Source organism: Gallus gallus, chromosome 19, assembly GCF_016699485.2.
Source record: "Gallus gallus isolate bGalGal1 chromosome 19, bGalGal1.mat.broiler.GRCg7b, whole genome shotgun sequence".
Lineage (NCBI taxonomy): Eukaryota > Metazoa > Chordata > Aves > Galliformes > Phasianidae > Gallus > Gallus gallus.
In genome coordinates this window covers 5,572,462-5,591,675 of record NC_052550.1, presented here as the reverse complement: position 1 = coordinate 5,591,675, position 19,214 = coordinate 5,572,462, and the positions used below count along the sequence as shown (strand labels likewise).

Here is a 19,214-nt window from a genome sequence, read left to right as displayed (position 1 = left end):
CCTGTTGCTGATAACACCACATGTGGATGGGTTTCCCCCCTGGCTCTCCTACACTGAACGCAATGAATAGCCATCATGTGCAGAAGTCTGTATCTGGGTTTCTGATTTCCATAGGGACAGGTCAGAAAGAGCGAGGGACGTTGCCTCTCTCTCTGCACCCCATTCCATATTAAAAAAAATCACAATTTTCCCCAGCAAATTTACTGGCATTGGCGCCATCACAGCCCATCTAGACCTCACCATTATTCACATTTAGCCTTGATGTTAAAATAATTGCAAAGTGCAATTGCCTTCCGTGCAATTTTCTCGTGTTTCCAAGGCACTCTGCTCAGCTTTAGCCCGTGCACAAAGGCTTTTGAGAACATCTCTCTCTTTATAAAGAGCAGAGGGCACAGCCCTTTAAATTGAGATAGAACCAGGGCTGTTAGCAGAGCCTGAGCTTCCCAGCCAGTTTCACGCTGCAGGATATTTTAATGCATTGCAGATGTCTTAAATACCCATGAAGAGTGATCTTCAGACGTGGTGCAAAACTGACAAAAAGAAAACCCAAGCCATTAATACAGAACACAATTAACTTAACTGGATTCTCTCTGCTTTTACATCAGGCATTTGGGGGATTTATAGGTCAATGGGTTATGACTTTCTGTAGCTTATCCTACTACAAAAATTGAGTGTGATGTCAGAAACTTGTCGGATAATTTGAATTCAAGAGCAAATGCCAACAAGCATGGTGGAGGAGTTGGGTTATCAGCTTGGTTTTGATGGTCACGGTGTTCCAGTTATATTCGCTCTGTATAAGCTGAGTTTGTTAATACAGACTCACCCACAAGTCACAGCACACAGTGCTGTAAATAAGAGGAAAGATGCTCATATTACTTTCAGCACAGCTCCATCAGAAATCACACGCTTTAAAAATGCAGGGCATCAAAAGCCAGCATCATCTGTAAGTCAAATCCTTATACCCCAGGGCTGAAGATGAAAAAGGCCATTTCAATCAGGTCATGGTAACTACTACTTCTTTATGTACTTTTTCTTGCTTTCATGGTTGACGATCCATATAATCAAACCCCACACTGCAAACCTGATCAATTTAGAGCTCACACAGGAAATCTGAGCCAGGGATGCGTGGATTCTCAAATGACACAAAGTGAACAAGAAAAGAGATCTTCACTCTATCCAGCCCTGCACAAGCAAGGCTGGTCCATCCTGCTTCCCACCTCAGCCCATCACCTCCCTGTCTTCAGTGAGGAGACAGACCATGTTTTCACGCTGACTTGTTTGTCCATATCCAGCACCCTACAAATGGGGTTCAATTTCTCACCTCTCTTCTCAATGGGCTTGCAGAGGAGCAGCCAGGCAAAGCTGAGTTGGGAATACGTTTTCGCTCAGCTGCTTTGCCAGCCCTCGGCACCACCATGGGCAGAAATGTCTTCTTGCAATGCCAGCCATGGGACAGGGATAAGCAAAGCCAGCACTTCGTCTTGCATTTACTCCGGCTTCTCCCCAGCAGCTGTAAGAGCCTGAGCAACCATTGCCCTAAGGCAGCAAGGGGAAAAGCAGCTTTCCCCCAAGGCTTCACTGTCTGTTCCCCCTCAAGCCCTGCTTGGTGCTCATCCCACGTCCAGCAAGTCCTCAAGCAGGGGAAAGCCTGACTCACTCACTATCACGGCCATCAGTCATCCATACATGTGGCTGCTGTCTATGGAAAAAAGAAACCGCTTTAATTTTCCAGTAGTTTATGGCCAGATATTCCCGTTGGCAAGAAGAGCTGATCTTTTTTTTCTCTCTTTTTTTTTTTTTTTGTTGTTGCTAGGGCCCTTTGCTCCTTGCACATTTGTGTTTTCACCTGGAAAAAACCTAAATGGGTGTAAGGAAGATTTGGGGCATTGAGCAGTCCATTCCCTGTGGCGTTGTCACCACTCTCTGTTCCATTTCACCATTCAGAGGATGACCCTGGACAGGCAGACATTGCACCACAGTGTCTGCAGTGCTGCAATCACCTCTTGAACCTATTGGGGGTTTGGCAATGGCTTGGCTGTGAGCTGTACCCAGGGCAGCAGGACTGCATTCCCAAGCATTGAGCTGGCTCCTTGCCACGGTGCTGGGGAGAAAGAGAAACTGCAAGATAAAATACACAGCCCCAAGGTCAGGGCTGTGGGGAAGGAAACACATGTTCAAATGTCTTTGATTGTATGCAAACGTTGGTCAAATTGCGTTATTCCTCTGCAACAGAGGACCGAACAAATCCAGCCCTTGACCTCCAGGGGTTCCAGAAGAAAGTTGGTGCTCCTCTAGCAAAAGTCACCCAAGCTCCAGCACCTTGGGGATCTCCAGCACCTTGGGGATCGCCCAGCCTGTGCTCCAAACACGTGGCCATCCCTACAAGAGCAAACCCAAAGAGTTTCCAGGTTTGAGCTCTCCAGCCTCCCCCAGCCCAGGCTCAGCATTTCCCCTCGCTGCTGGTTTGAATTTGCTCGCTGGAAGCAGGAGCTGCTCAGCCACGTCAGAGAGCCCAGGCCAACTTTTCCTGGCCATGCAAAGCAGAACGTGTTTACCCAGAGCTTGGAAAAACCCATTCGACTTTTGTTTTAGCTGGGAGGAGAGGCCAAGGGGTCATCTTTAAGCTAAGGTGGTATAAATAGAGGCTGAGCGTTGGGGTCTGCATCAGTCCAAGCTTCCCACCTCCCTGTGGGCAAGTTCACAGCTGCCTCATCCTATAGGCATATATAGGAGATATAGGATGTATGTATATTTGTGCCAGGGGATGCTATGGATACCTTTGGCTCCTGGCCCCATGTTCCCCTGCTCTCGTGTGAGGCTGCCAAATCTCTGCCAAAGAAATATAGGAAGAGCAAGAGGTCCGGAGTCAAAGGGCTGGAAAGCAGCCCAGGTGGTGAAGGCATGCAGCCTGTTGGGGGACATACAGAAAATCAGGGAATGAGGACCACGTGCGTTCAGCAAGCAGCATCTCATACAGAAGAAGAGACCCAGTGCTGCATGGGCTGCCATTTAAACGTGTTTAAAATCAGTTTCCCCCATTTTTCAGTAGAGGTGGAGGTTATTATTAAGTGAAACACCCGCAAGGAATAGCAGTGAGTGAACCTCATGTATTTTTACAGAAAAAGAAAGAGGCAATGCTGCAGGTCCAGCTAAGACCCCTGCCCTACAACATGGGCACATCAGTCCTATGGATGGTCCCTTCCCCAAAACAGCTTACAAACACAGAGGACGCATGTGCATGGGATACAGAGTACAACACGTCTGGTCCTGGCAGAAATTCAGAGGCCTGATGAGCTCATGCAGAGAGACACACAGCCCCTCCAGGAGCACTGGGACAACATCTGGGGTGTACGGGGCGGTCCCCATGCTGGGCTGGTCTTTCTCTGTTGTCCCCCCAGCTGTCCCCACAGCCCCGTGGGAGCCATTGGAATGCAGATGTCCCACCAGGACACCCCTAACTCCTCCTCCACGCTTAGCAGAAAGCATCCCTCAGCCTTGCCCTACAGCTCACATCATTTCTTTTAAACACAATTCGATGCACAACGCGTCGCCAGGACACTGCACGCCGTTTTAGCAGAGCTGTGCCATCCTCCCAAATTTACAGGTAGGGAATTGAGGACGGGAGATTAAACCCCCGGATCCGCTGCCACCCACGTCTCCTGCAGTCATGTCTGGTAGCTGCTGGTCTTCCCTCCTCCCCTCTCCCCATTATCCATTGCATTCTGAGCAATCAGACGTCTCGTAACACTCTTAAGCCTACGCTGTTTTCTGGATCAGACACTGACAATATTGCTTATTTAAAAGGAAAGCCTGGGGAGAGAGAAAAACCCTAATTATCCTAACAGCCAGCGGCCACGACGCAGAGTCACATTTATCGTGGAAGAGAAGCGAGCCAGCATGGGATTTCCAAAAGCCCATACGCTGCTACTGCTGCCAGGGAGCAAATGGGGCTGAGGGGTTTGAAAGCTCCCATCTGTGTGGGACTGTGTTTATGGCAGAGCTCAACCAGCAGCCCACAAACTGGGCTTGTTCAGAAACCCGGCCCTGCAGCACAGCCAAGGACTCTCTTTGTCATCTGGGGTCACGATAAATATTGCACAAGGGTGAGGAAGGATCTGGTGTCCTTGCAAGGCAGAAATTGTTCCCAACAGGACAAGTTCTTTAGCACAGAAATGAGTGAAAGAAAGCAGAGATAACTTGCAAAACCAAGTGCCAAGACACAAAGGACTCCCATTAGGTTAATGTCACTACAGTACCTGGAAAGCCCACTACCCTGCAATCAAACCACAATGTCTGCGCACATCCTCTCTGCCCAAAGACCCATCAGCACTGAATTAAGGAGGATGCCTTCCGCCTGGCACTTGGCAAAGCCTTATGCTCCCAGTGGAGACATTTTCCAAGCCAGCAGCTGTGGGCTGTGACAACACCGTGTTACCTACCGGCTTGGGGCAGTGGATGTACCTAGCGAGGCTGATGATGAGGTCATGAGTGATTGGGTCCACCAGGTTCCGAAAGCTGGCGTATCTGTAGAGGACATCATCTAGAGAGGTCGACTCCATTCCTAAATCCTGCAGAGACAGGGTACAGGAGCAACATTAGACACAATACCAAAGCCAATGAGTAGCATGGATCTTGAATTCCCCTGCACTGATGGTCATAGAATCACTGAGGATGGAAAAGACCTCTAAGAACATCAAAGCCAGCCACCGATCCATCCTCATCATGCCTGTTAAACCACAAGGAGGGAGGAACGAGCCTAAATTTGCAGCAAGGGAAGCAGAAGGATAAACTCAGGAGCTGTGGGGTGATGAAGCGCTGGAGCAGGCTGGGGAAGGGTGGAGGCAGGGATGTGTCAGGAACAGTTCAGATGGAGCTGATGCTGCCCTGGGGAGGGTCAGACCTCTTGAGGGCCCCACTAAGGCTATTTTCTCTGATTCTCAATCTTTAGACATAATAATTTGAGGAATTTTGGCAGAGAACTCATCATTCTGTGAAAGACATTAGCGCACAGGGACGAGGAGAGGAAGGGTTATATATAGTGTATTCCATTTGCTTCAAGTATTTCATCTCCACGGTGTTTTGCTCTTCAAAATCAGGGGGTACAACTGCGGGCGGATGAACACACATTCCAACGAGGTCTTTCCTGACACCCCAAAAGCTGAACAGCTCCCCAAGAAGCCTCGCAGTAGAGATGCAGCCTTCACCCATACAAGAGTAGTAGGGTTGGATGTGTAGAGTAGGGGGACCCCCAAAGCCAACTCCTCCAGCCCATCCTCGCAGTAATGTAGGTCAGACCTCGGGATCTTAGAGCTCTTTTCCAACCCTAATGATAATATGACTGAGCAAATACCAGGTCAGAGATGGATGTGCAAACACTACCACCATAGGGGCCGATTTTGGGGCTAGGCAGCAGTAATCCCACACATGTTGCTTTCAACACACCGGGATCTTTCAGGATCACAGCAGGCTTAGCATCTCGCCACTTTCCTTTGAGCACCTCAGAAGGCTGACAGTTTTCAGCTAAGATTAAAACACAGAACCAACCAATCTGAGCGTTTCTCTCTCCTGGGAGAGCTCACATCTTTCACATAGAGAGTCCCCTCCTCCCTCCCCATACGCATTCCTTATGTGCAGATGTCTTTCTCAGCTGCTCCCTAAATCTCTCTGCCACACCAGCACTGTCTCTTCCCACCACATGTAATATTTTAAAGCCACTCAAGGCTGAAACTTGTCCGAGGCCAAGCGATGAGCTCATCTGCAATTTAATAACTTAGCACCAGCTCGTGCTGTCAGCAGCAAATCACAGATCGCCAACTTGGGAGAACACACCCAGCATCTGGCTCCAATCATAGGGGTTTTTACAGCACGTTCCCTTTCCCCAGAGGATCTTTACCTGGACAGCAAGAGCAGCTTTCAAGTTGGAAGGGTATATGGGTGAAAAATAGTGGTATTTGGGATCCAACGAGACTACAGCTGTCTGGGTTTTGGCTGGAGGGGTGTTTTTCTAGCATACGCCCAAAGATAGGCACAGGGCTGAGACGGTTTGGGGATGGTTTGTGGCAGGAGAGGGGATATCTACATCCCTGGTACCCCCATGGGCCCCAGCAGGAGGGGACTGGAGGAGATCTCAGTGCCTTGTCCACGCACAACCAACAGCCCCATGCTGATGTCCAGGCTTAGGTCCTGGCTGAAAGCACAGCCCTGCTCAGCTCATCCTCCCTGCCCTCACCCATGCCTTTCCTGCAAAGCCTATGACTTATTTCATGCTTTAGGAGGCCAAGAGAAAGCCAAGCTGCCTTCGGTCCCTAGTGATGAAAGCAGGAATTTAACTCCTAAGTGCAGCAGGAAGAAACAACGCCTCCTTCCAAAGCATCCAGCAAAGAAAAATTCCTGGGCACAGTGACAAAAGGCACTGCCAGAACCCGGTTAGGTTGGAAATCCAGCAGACCTGGGTCCCCCCTTTTGCAAACAACCACCAAGAAAGAACCCATACTGCTGCCCGAAACCCAAACTCAGAGCTCACCATTGCCTTCCCCAGGCAAACACTACATGAGCAATCCCCTCTTCCCCATGAAAAAGGAAAAACAAATGCAAGTGAGGCAACTGGGAGCCATCAGCCTCATTTATCTTTCCCTATCACTGGGCACAACACCTTGCTGTTCCCCTCCTGCTGCCTGCCAGGAACTGCAGCACAGCAGTCAGCTCTCAGAGCTCCACAACGCAGCATCATCATCAGGATGCTCCCTGAGCCACCAGCAGCCATAAGCACTGGAAACCAAGCATGTTTTTCTCTTATTAAACCATCGATCACTGCAAATTGAATCACAATTAGAGGAAAATTCAGCTGGTCCATGCGAGAAGTTGTGCGATAAGGCGTGCTGCTCGGTTGCTGCCTTTATTAACTCAAAGGGAATGCAGTTAGCGGGTGCCCAAATGAGGTTACTGTGCAAAACATGGCCCAGAGCTCCTGCTATCACTGCTGCTTATAAATAGCCCCAGAGCTGCTATTTTGGCAAGTACCCCTTCCAATTCTGGGCCTTATCTCCACCACGAGTGTAATGAATTGCTGAGCAGAGAGGTTGTATTATAAGCAAGCAGTGAGCGTGGAGGAAGAGAAGGATTAATGCTGTGTGCAATCCATCATCCTCAGCAAGTTATCTGGGAGAAATGACTGCATGAGGTGGGCATCAGCGAGGCTGGATTGAAGATGGGCATGCGAGATGGGTTACACTCAGTAAGGACTGCACAAAGGCTGTAGGGCTGTTTTGAAGGAGGAGAATGAATGGGGTCCAGCACCTGCGTCAATCCCATCCACTCCATGACCATCCCCATAGAGAAGGGTACTGCAAATTTGTTTGTAACCTGCAGGACTGGTGCAAAAGTGGAGTTTAAGTGCATGGATACTTTCTGCTTAGGAGAGCAAATGTTGGTTGGGAACCAATGGTTGCTCATCCAACCTCAAGTGGGGATACGTTTAGAGAAGAGCCAATGTTTAAGGGAAGAAGTAAACATTTGCCTGGCAGATTGGCTCCAATAATAAATAGTGGCAGCTCAACCCCCCTCCAGGAGGCTGCAAGTTTGGAAAGGAGGAGAGACGGATTAATGGGCAGAGATATGATGCCGCCATCCCAATAATAAACAGCTGTGAACAAGAGATTTGCTGAAGAATGTGCCACATTTATTTTAAACTGCGAGGCGAATGTAATTACCCCAATTGGAGTTTGGCCAGACCACAGCTTGCAGACTTTTTCAGGAAAGTGCCTGTGGACGTTTAATGAGGATGGATGGCCTCGGGTTGCCCATCCCATCTTGGTGTACGGTGGGATCCCAGTTTTCAGAAGCTTAGAAACGTCACTCGGGGAAGGCAACTCCAATTCAAATAACTTACGTCTACAACACAGGGCAGTGGCTGACCTCGTGCAAGACCAGACTTCTCCTCCCTGGCGAAGAGCTCTGAGATCTCAGCTGCAAAACAGAGCTGGAGGATGGGATGCATCTCATCTCCTGCCAGGTGAGGATGCAGCCGCGTCACATCGGCCCGATCTGCTGCCAGCTCGTGTTAAGCTGATGATTCACCCAGTTCTGAGCAGCTGGGCTGAGTCAGCCCCTGGATGTGGCTGTCTCTATCAGTTAGCCGCCAAGAAAAGCCCCTCTAATTAGCTTATCTGAGACAGTTCAGGCAACCACAGCAGGAAAATCCCACTCGTGCTGCTCTCACCTTTGTTTTCCAGCCCCTAGAAACGCACAGCTCAACTCCCAGCTCTTCCATCCAAGAGCAGCCCCAGCTGTTTTGCAGCTGGCCATTCACCAGTACCAGTGAGGTTTTTGGGTTCCATTAGGTCCCCGCTGTTTGGCTGGAGTCAAGCAGGAGCTCAAACACCTCCTGTGTTTGGGGGGGGACAAGAGATGCCTTACAGGTGCTCAAGACTTTCATTTACGTAAGCAGTTGTTGTCTGCATATGCATCGAATACTCACACGTCTTTGTAATAGGTACTTACAGAAAAGGGGAAGAGGCTTCCAAGCAGAAGACAGAGATGTCAGATGGGGAGGAATCACTCTCTCCATAACTTCCCCAGTGTGAGCACACAGCGAGCTGTTCCCCATAGAGCAGCATTCACCATCGCATGCCTTCCCCATTGGAAATTACAGCACATGCTATGACGGATGAGAGTTGTCCAACCTCAGTAATGGATCCATTACACAGCCAGGATGAGTGACTGCTGTCTGTCCGCCCTTCCACATCTCTGTCCTTCCCCAGGGAGCCCCAAACGTCAGCCAGTTTCCTCTGACCATGGGAAAGGTGCAAAAATCTCAGTGGTAATTCAGGCCCCAGAAATCTTGAGGAATCGGTGTCAGGGGGAGGATCTGGGGAAGGAGCAGGCCCTGGCTGCAGGACACCCCACATGGCAGCAGGTGGACAGATACCAGGACAGATGGCCTGCAGCTGAGCCAGATGTTACACAGCTGCTGTCAGGGTTGCCCAGCTGGGACCTCAAGGAAGACAGTGGGAGAAGCTGGGTTTCCCAGAGCCAAGGTTTGGGTCAACCTGCAATAAAGCCAGCCTCACTGGCCCTGCACTGTCCCCACATTGTGCCCAAAGTCCCATGCACCTTGCACTGAACCTACAGCGTCAATATGACCATGTCAGTGGGGGCCTATTGGACCTTCTCTAGCACCCAGAAGAAATCAGTCCCTTCCTGCACATATAATAGGGGCTTGCAATCCAATAACAGATATCTAAAACCTGGTTTCACTTCCAAGCCCTAGGTTGATTATTATTGCATTAGCTACAGAGGGACGTATTGTTACCGTTCAATAAATGTAAGCTATACTTCAAAGGGACCAAATTTCAGTGGTGGCAGACTATACAAATGCTCTGCAAATTGCTCTGGGATCCTCCAAAGCAGATAGGTGCTAAAACAAACCCCCAAATCTTCCCAGAATTACAGAATCATAGGGGATGGAAGGGACCTCTAGGGATTATCTAGTCCAATGCCATGCATGAGTAGGTTCCCTATCAATCCTATTGATACACACTTAGTAAAAATGAGTATTGCTTATTCTTCAACACAGCTCACGCCCAGAGAAGGCTCTTCAAGGGAAGTCATTGAAAGCAATGCTCAGAGAGAGAGACCTGGAATTGAGATCAGACCCTTCCAAGTTCTGAACGCTCTACCCAATGTTCTTCTCATTGAACAGCAATGAAGCAAAACAGGCAAATCCCACAGCACCGACTCATTTTCTTACCCAGGACAGAGCAACAGGAATAGAATAAATGGTTTCCACAGCTTCTAATGGCTTGCCAAGGAGGCCGGCAGAGCACACATCATTAACACACATCATTAACATGGACAACGTGAATTTCAGTTCTTTCATTTGCAAATCCAGCATCATGGTTAATCTCAAGCATGGACAAAGTCCATTAATAAAGCAGATTCTTGTAACAGGATTCAAAGCACCAGTACATTAACAGATAACACCCTTGTATGGTGGAATAATCTCTGCTTCACATAACAGAGTAACTGCAGTGCTGGGTATTTACATGGAGACACAATGAAGATCAGCCCAGGCCACCTAAGGAGCTCAGCAGGATGTGGTCAGGTTGAACTTCCCAGCAACAAACCCTGATAAACACGAGCATGGAGCAGTTGCAGCACAGAGAGGACAACCAGGGAGGTCCGTATTTCACATGCAGGGCTGGCACTCCTAACGTCACCACCCAAAAAATATCTACCATGTGCCATCCCATCTTCATGGGAACGACAAGAGGAGGCTTCCCAGATCGCTCAGCATTGGGAACGATCCAGTGCTTTGTTTTCACTCCGCCCACGGCCAATGGAAAATTAACAATATATTAATATACATTTCACTTTTCCCAGCTCAGCATGACAGCACCCGGCCCTGGGGCTCCTCTCCTGTGGTTTCTCTCTGCAGTCTGTTGGTTCTCCTTAAGAGGACCACAGCACTGCATGATTTCCCCTTTACACGCATTTCTTGCATTGCTAATTCCTCCTCCCCAAACCTCCATGTGAAGCCTCCATGTGGAGGTCCTTCCCATGGGGTAGGAGCTGCTGTCCCCTTGGGAGGGCACAAAGAAATGTCAAAGTTTCCCTTGATTAAAAAAAAAAAAAAAAAAAAAAAGCAAATATTTCTGCTTTGACAGTTAGTTTCAGCACAGGCTTTTGGTCCTTGCAGCTCTACTGCAAATTCCCTTCCACCCAATCACCATTGCTTGGGTGCAAGAAGAGGACCAGAAGGACATACTCTACGCACGTTTCCCATTGGGAAGGCAAAGCCCTCAGTCTCCATGCCCTGGGCTCTACTCCCTATAACCTCACACCACCCCGGGAGCAGAAATGCTGGCAGTAAGGGAGAACCTGATCCCATCCTGACCTGTGGGTGGCTGAGCCATCCTGGGAAACCCAACCAGACCCACGAGATGCTGTGGCTGAAGGATATTACCACAGGTGCTAGAACAAAGCCTTCAGCTCCCAACTCCCACCACATCCCCAGCAGTAGAAGCTGGGAACACTTAGTTTCCAACTCCGAAATAGCCAACACTAATAGCTCTGACTGCCAGCTTTTCCTGAAGTTAACAACAAGAGGAAGAAGAATCCGAGAAGCCTTCAGGATATGGGATCAACTCCTTCACACCGCCTTCCAGATACAACAGCAGGGCTGAATAAGCACTGAAACTTGATGCAAGACAACGAGCTGAGCAGGAGCAGAGCCAGGATGAGCTCATTGCACGGCCCCAGCACCGGCTGAGCCTTCCCTCGCTGCTCCCACTGGGACAACCATGACCCTGGGCTGAAACGCCTCCATTGGCCATGAACAGCCAATGGTAAATGGGAAGTGACCTCAGCATTAGGTCCATGCTGAGACGTGAGTAACCACCACCAGGGGATCATAAAATGGTTGGGTTGGGAGGGATCTCAAAGCACATCCAGCCCACCCCCTGCCTGTTTAGGGACACAGTTAGCAAGCATGGTGGTGAAGGGCTGACAGTTGGACTTGGTGATCTTGGAGGTCTTTTCCAACCTCGATGATTCTATGACTGGTTCTAAGCACCCCACACCCAGCCAGAGGTCAGGCTCCAAGCAAGTCTCCAGCAGTGCTGTCCCCATTGCTGCTGTCCCCAGTGAGTGCATGGAAATCTGCACTCAGTGCCTCTGGCACGAAGGCACGTGGCACAGCAGCAGTTATTTGCTTCAGGAATGCAGGAGCAAAGCACAGGGATAAAAGCCCTCACAGTGCAACCATTGTCCAGAGGCTGGAGGTGAGGTTTTGGCTGCTCGCAAGAACACCCATGTCATAGAAATGGCATTTCAATCCTTCATGTTCAATTACACTGAAGTTGTTGCAGCGTTTTTTAGGATGCTGTAAATGCAAATAAGAAGGATGACGAGCTGCTGGGGGTGGAGAAATCTGCAAGCCCAGCAGTGAGGTGTCATTGCTCTCCTGAAACCAAGGAATGCAAAATGCCCCGGGATTGCAGGAGCAGTGTTTAATCCCTTTGGGGTCAATGCAGGTTTCCATAGCTTTGCACCAGCACCATTGCTGCAGGGAAGTGCGAGCAAACACGAGTCCTTCTTGGGAACACATCTGATTTTACACAGTGCAGAAACACCGAAAGGGATTAAAAAACAAAAAATGGCTTTCAGGAGAGGAGTTCTGCTTATTTATTTTCTTTGTGTTTGCGGAGAACAGCAGCTGATGGGCACGAGATGACAGCAACGCACACAGAGATTCCTCACCACGTTTCAGGGCATTAATCTCAGCTGAGCTGCTGCTGTCTGCTGAGTGGGGGAGGGTGCGTGGGTGCAGCTGGGCTGCCCCGAATTCCCTCTGCAGCTACAGGGTGGGAGGGAAAGCAGCCTGCCACCGAGCGAGCAGTGCCACGTAGCAGGACTCTGCAATGAAAGCAGTCATTGCCTGCGTGGGAGCAGGGAATCACAGTGCTGGGCGTTGCACTGACACTGCAACAGTCCCAGGTTGATGCTCCCAGGATGTTTAGAGTGATGTTAAAACCCAGAGCAACCTTGCATCCTACAGCACAGGGCAGCCTGGCAGCAGTCATCTCATCAGTCTCAATCACTCGTGGCACTGAGGGGCATGGTTAGTGGGCATGGTGGGCATGGGTTGGACTGGATCATCCTAATGGTCCTTTCCAACCTTATTGACTCTGTGATCTCACAGCCCAGCAGAGCTGCTGCAGGCAGGAACAGAACAGAACCCAGGGACATTCATCCAACAAGTGCTGGCTCGGGGTCTTTTCCAGACCCACTGCAACACGAGCTCTGTGCCATGAGCAATACTTGCAACCTGCTTGGATCACCCAACCTGGGGATGCTCCGCTCGTAATACTGAACACATTGAAGAGCATCCTGCATTTGGATTATAAACATTGCTTTCAACTGAAGAGAGGATGGAAAGCACAGGCCAGCTCCCTGCAATTGAGAGAAGAGAAGGCGACAGCAGCAGGCACAGCACAACACCTGCAATAAGCCGTGCTGAATGCTCTTAATTCCTCTCCAAAGCTCTCCTGCATGGACAGGCTGTACTAACGCAGCCCTCTGCTCAATTTGCCGGGCAGGCAGGCTGTAATTCTCATTACACAGGTTGGTAATGACCCCCATAACAAGGCAGTGATTTTGCCTGCTGAGATGAGGGTTTCACTGCAAACAGCCTGAGATAAGAGGCACGCTGGTTGGGGAGGCGATGGTGGAGGTGACAGCTGCAGCAGGTTAACCCCACTTTTCATTGGGTGCTCTCAAAGCCTCCCAGTTTCCCAAAAGGACCCCTCAACATTTCAATCCGCACCACTCAGACCTGGGAACCTTGTACCCATACATATATATATATATTTACATATACATAGATATATATTGTTGAGTGAAAATGCCATTTACTCCAAACCATGCGTTTCAAACAAGCAGTTGAAGAGGCTGCCCAGGGAGGTGGTGGGGTCACTGTCCCTGGAAGAAACATAGAGATGTGGCACTGAGGGATGTGGTCAGTGGGCACGGTGGGGTTGGATGTGGGGACCTGAGAGGTCTTTTCCAGCCTGAATGACTCCATGATGACAAGCTACAGTGCCTTAAATACTCACCACACTTTGAGATTTTACCAGATCAAATCCCGTTTAAATGCTAATTTTCTGTGTTTTGATCCCTCGTTTTCACCTCCACGTAACTTGAGTTGCAAACAGAACATCAAAGCCAACAATCAGTCATGTGAACCCAAAATCCACCACTCCCCACCAGAACAACGCCATGCACAACTCATCACGCAGCTGCCATCTGCCTGCCTGGGGAAGGAAGCATCGCATTGCTCCCAGTAGAATACAGCTTTTACAACCGAACGGGAAAACATCCTCTTGCTTAAAGGATAACCAAACAATCCTACCCTTAAAACCAAGCCCAGATCCCCACATCCAACCCCAGCCCACCCCCACCACGCACACTGCCCACGTCCCTCAGTGCCACATCTCTATGGCTCTGGAACGCCTCCAGGGATGGGGATACCCCCACCTCCCTGGGCAGCTGTGCCACTGCAGCACTGCTCTTTCTGAGTTGTTCCTAATATCCAACCTGAACCTCCCCTGGAAATGCTGACCCAGGATCTCTACCAGCTGAGTAAGGAGGAGACTTGTCCAGGTTGTGCTCTTCAACGCCAGGAGGTGAAGAAATGTGGGGTTGGCTTGGGCTCTCCTCGTGCTGTCCTTGCAGCAAACGGAGCCTGCCTGGGTGCACTGCATGTGTTGCATTAATGCATCCCCCAGGGCCCTGATTTCTATGCCCATGCTTCCTGATCCTGCACAGGGAGCTGTGGGACTGAGCCAGCAATGAGTGCACCGCATCTGCCCTCCCTCCATCCCTGCATCTCAGAATCCCACATTTTTCCTAGGACGAGCAGTAGGAGCCCCCTCAGAGGGCTTTAATTAAACCAGGGCTACTCAGATGCCAAGCAGACAGCGGGGCGCATCCACCCACACATCCCATGGGGAAAGGGAAGAGAACAGAAGGAACCACGATGGGAAGCAAAGAAGTGGAGAAAGGACAGTGCAAGAGAGCAGCTTGCAGCAGAGCACAGCAAGGAGACCAGAGCTGTCATCATCTGCTGCCAATGCTTCCAGCAGCCTAAGGGTTAAAAATAACTGCAGGGAGCACTGGTTTCATCAGCAGCTGGGACTGGAGGAAACCAAGCAGCAGCGTGGAGCTCAGGGGCCTCTCAGGCTCTGTTGCCCAATTTCCACCTCTCTGTGTCACAGCCCTTGGTGACAGTGTCCCCAGCCCAGTGCTGCCAACTTCCTCCTCCTGTCCCTGGTGCTCAGTGCTCCTGGGGCAGAAGTGATGCTGCTGGGGTCTGCCAGCATCCCAGGGGCTACAGGATGGATGGTCCCAAAGACTGGCACGTGGGGGCATGGGTAAGCGTGGCACATCCAAGTGGGTGTATTCAGCTGACTGTGGTACCTGTGGGGCTGAAGTCATGCTTTGAGGCTGGTGCAAAAGTGTTTGGGGCATCTTTAGGGCAGCTGGTTTGAACCTTAGAAGACAAGGAGCTGAAAATCCTTCCCCTCATCCTGCCAGCACCTAACAGTCATGGCCGGTTCATCGCACACAGCTATACCACACAACAGCATCTGCCTCCCTAAGAGGCAACTGGAGAAGGAAATAACCTGGGAACAATCTGACCCACCGCAAGCGATCCCGATGCGCTGCTCTGCCAGCTTCCCTCTGCAAGCCAAGAGCAGAGCTCTGAAATGCAACCAAAAAACAGATGGGGAGGGACTAATTAAGTAGAAAAACGCCACTTAGAACAACCAACAGTAAACAAACAGCTGAAACAGAGCTCTGAAGCCACCCGTGCCCTGCTGCAAGGAAGGCTGCTATTGCCAACCGCAGCGTGGCTGCCTTCCCCTACTGCACCAAACCCTGCTGAGACCCAAAGCCCCAGGGCAGGGGAGGGGCTCAGTGGGCACCAGACCACATTAAGCCCCATCTCATTCCTCCAGACCAAAACTTTCGGGGTCTCTGAATCCTCACCCCAACCCCTTTGCAACACAGAGCCAGCAAGAAGCCACCTCACAACTCACAAACCTTCGCCACGCCTCGGACCTTGCCGTTGCGCTTCCATCCATCTTCTCCATCTCCTGATGCTTTTTGAAAATGCTTTGCCCTGTTCTCTCCTTTCATTTCACTCCCAGTCCCTCCGTGCCCCACACAGGTGATGGCTGAGCCCTGGTGAGGGCGGTGAGCCGAGCCAAAACCAATGGCAAATTCCTCGAGTGAGACGTAATGTGCTGGGAAGCGCCTCACCACTTTGCTTGGGAAAGCGATCCGTTTGGCAGCCGAGGGGAGGAAAACATGCTTTGTTTTACAAATCCTCTCCCCAGCAGGAGAGACACTCCCAGAATTTAATATACTGACAGTGCTTGGCTGCTTTAACCACCGAAACCCAAGAGAGCTTCAAAAAAGAGAAAAAGCACAAAGCGATGCTCTGTGTAACACAAAGGGCCATCATTTCCCGCAATGGGTGATGGGCACAGCCATCCACCAGCACAGTTCTCCCACCTGTGTGAGCTGCTGGGGTTAGGATGATGGGCGAGAATGGATTCAAGGTTTTCCCAAGTGCTGCCACCTCCACTAACCCAGTTTTCACCATCTCCCTATGGCAACTCCTTATGGGAAACCAGAGAAGCTCATAGAATGAATGAGGTTGAAAGGGACCTCAAAACCCACCCTGTTCTGACCAGCCTTGGGCTGCTTGTCCCCCACCAGCTCAGGCTGCCCAGGGCCCCATCCATGGCCATGGGCACCTCCAGGGATGGGGCATCCACAGCTCCAGGCAGCGGTGCCAGGGCCTCCCAACCCTATTGAGTAAAGGACGCCAACAGGTAAATCTAGGAAGGCGCCTTGCAGCAGAGAAACTAGATCCAGCAGAAGGATTATCACCAAGAGAGACCAGCAGCCACATCCCAACGACTGGGAGGTTCTCGTGGCCATCGAACCCCAAGCGTTGGCCTCACTGCCATGAAAGTGTTCCAATGTATTCCCACTTCTCCCCAGATGCGTTTAACTGCCAAAAGCAAATGATGTGCAGCACGGGAGGAGGGCTTACAAGGAAACACACATCATCACAAGAGCACAGATGACAGTGCTTTTCGGGGAGGGGATTTTAATTCCACAGCTTGGGGTTGGGGTAGACCTGCAGGCTCCGAAGAGATGACAGCATTACCAGCATGGAGGAAATAACAAGAGGGATCTCCAGAAGAGAAACCATCAATATATCAAACTGAGCAAAAGGAGCATAGAATGGCTTGGGTTGGAAGGGACCTCAGAGATCATGTCACGCTAAAACCTTTGCTGTAGGCAAGGTGGCCATAAGCAGGGTTTCATTGCCCTGCCCTCTTGCTGATCGTTGAACCCAATTTTGGGGGGGCTGACAGGCAGGAGAGGTTCCCACAAGCCTCTTCTTGCAGCCCATGGATGGGGCAAGGAGTTCAGTCAAAGAAAACCAGAAATCTGCTGCCTGCCAGCACGCCCATCCCACTCAACCCAAGGATGGAGCACCTCCAGGAGGTAGGGACGCTGCCACCTGCCCCCACCTTAGCAGGCTGAGCTCACTTCAAAGCTTGACAAAATCAACTGGAAAGGCTCCCAGTGACCTAAAACAGCAGTCTCAATGCAACTGAGAGCACCAAATCACTCAGTTTGCTGGAGAAAAAACCCAATTCCACAGCTTAATCATCACCCCCATAACCAGAGGCAGCCCGGCTCAGCCCACGGCACCGGGATCCGCTCGGCGGGGGCATCCCACGACCGCTACCTGGAGGCGAGGAACAACGCTGCCTCATTACAATGTGCTTCAGCTCTATTATAGTATCTAGGACAGAGCGTTCCCTATTTTGACACTCTAAGATCTATTTTATCAGTGGGAGCTCTTCAGAACCGCTCGTGCACAAAGACTGATCCGACTGTAACAGGTTCGTTGCTGCCATTTTTCAATGGATTTCTAGCTGGAGACTCCTTTTTTTTTTCCCTAGACAGACAATGGGAAAAACCTGGACCTAAGCAGAGAGAATATGGAGGAAGTCATGCTATTTCACAGGCACACATTATCTTTCGTGAGGGGAGGCAGGTGTGATACAAACACCATCTAAAATTAGCACCATTCTGCAAGGATGAGGCTTTGGCATGGATGAGGTGGTGGAACTTTAGGGCACGGAGCTGCTGTCAAATGGGGTGAGGGCACACTCACCCGTGAGGTTCAGAGCCATTCCCATAAGGGACACAAAAAGAGCGGAATCCACTTGGGTTTCTCAGCTGGGCTGCCCCAAAGCTGGCATTAAGTCATGGATACCACTGGGATGTGGTGCATGGAAATGTGCCTCGGGGTGGGACAGGTGATGGGGTCAGGGATGTGAGCTCAGTGACACGTGGAATAGAAAGTGAATAGAATGGCTTTGGGTTGGAAGGGATCTTAGGTATTATCCGGCTCCAACCCTCTGCCATAGGGTTGCCAACCACTCAATCAGGTCATCTAGAACTACTCGCAAAAAAAGTTAACAGGACCAGAAAATGGGGTGAAAAAACACAAAAAGCAAAGCACCAACACCACAACAAGAACCACACGGGACCCTGGAGCAGCTGGGCTTGATGTGGACAGGCTGACACAGAGCAGAGCTATGGGGCTGGGAGCTGCTCCTGATGCCCAGCGAGGAGCGGAGCGCTCCCCAGCTGGTAGAACAGGTTGTGCTGAGCCCTGGGGATCCGGGCAGAGAGAAATGCAGCTCAGTCTGCTGTCTGTTTGCATGCAAAACGTGCAGTTTTTCAAAGCCCAGCATGCCCCAGAGCCCAGCACTTGGGTCTTGTTATCGCCTTCTATCAGCAGAAATGGTTACGTGGTAATGCGCTGGACGCAGCGCGCTACTGCTCTGTTTGCTCACATCAACTTTCTGTAGTGCTGCTCCTCAGCTGTCGCCCAGCTCAAGGAGGATTCCAAGGGGAAGGGTCCCAGGCTCAGAGCAATTCACCCCCAGCTCCCACCAGCCCCAGCCAACGCAAGCAAAACTCCACCGAGCCACGCATCGAAAAGAATGCGATAAAAAAACCAACTGCCAACTGTTGGCATCGCTAAGCCTGGAAGAAAAGAGCTGATTCTCCAAGGCTGCTGGCTCTGATTGCCTCCGAGCTCTGCAGAGCTGCTTCAAACCAGAGAACTTTTGGAAAGTTGGGTGGGAACCTCCTTGAGTGGGCTGTGCTGCAAAGCCCAGATCAGCACGAGCAGCGTAGGGAGGGAGAAAAATGCACCCAGGAGGGCGACCCTAAAACGACTTCTCCCCACCCCAAGCAGGCAGCCCCCCCTGGAGAAACACGTGCGTCCTCACCTGCCGCAAGTGCCTGAGCAGCTCGGTGGCCTCCTCCTGCTTGCCCTGCTTCACCAGCCCCAGCATGTCCTGGATCATGCAGATCCTCCGGTGGTATGGGGGGAGGCTGCCGGCCCCCTTCCCGAACTTCTCACCCGACTTCGCCACCAGCGAGGCGAGGAAGTCACCCCTTTCCCTGGGGGATGTTTTCTTGCGGTGATGGGCTGGGGGGCTCTCCCCGGTGCTGCCCGGCTGGCAGCCCTTGGTCTGCTTGGTGCCCATGGTGCGTCGATCCCACAGCCTTGGGGCTGCATGCAAAAGTGGGGGCTCGGGGCTGGCAAA

At 50.9% G+C, this 19,214-nt stretch overlaps 1 protein-coding gene across 1 annotated transcript in view; it reads right to left on the bottom strand.

The window, feature by feature from the left end:
• The window catches only part of LRRC75A (leucine rich repeat containing 75A), a 59,190-nt gene that overhangs the window by 27,438 nt on the left and 12,538 nt on the right, over positions 1–19,214 (bottom strand). The window contains exons 2-3 of the mRNA XM_415798.7: positions 18,894–19,206; positions 4,440–4,568 (exon numbers count right to left, since the gene is read on the bottom strand). Coding sequence (XP_415798.3) covers positions 4,440–4,568; positions 18,894–19,154 — 390 coding nt within the window. The 5' untranslated portion in view covers positions 19,155–19,206. The remainder of the gene's footprint in view (positions 1–4,439; positions 4,569–18,893; positions 19,207–19,214) is intronic.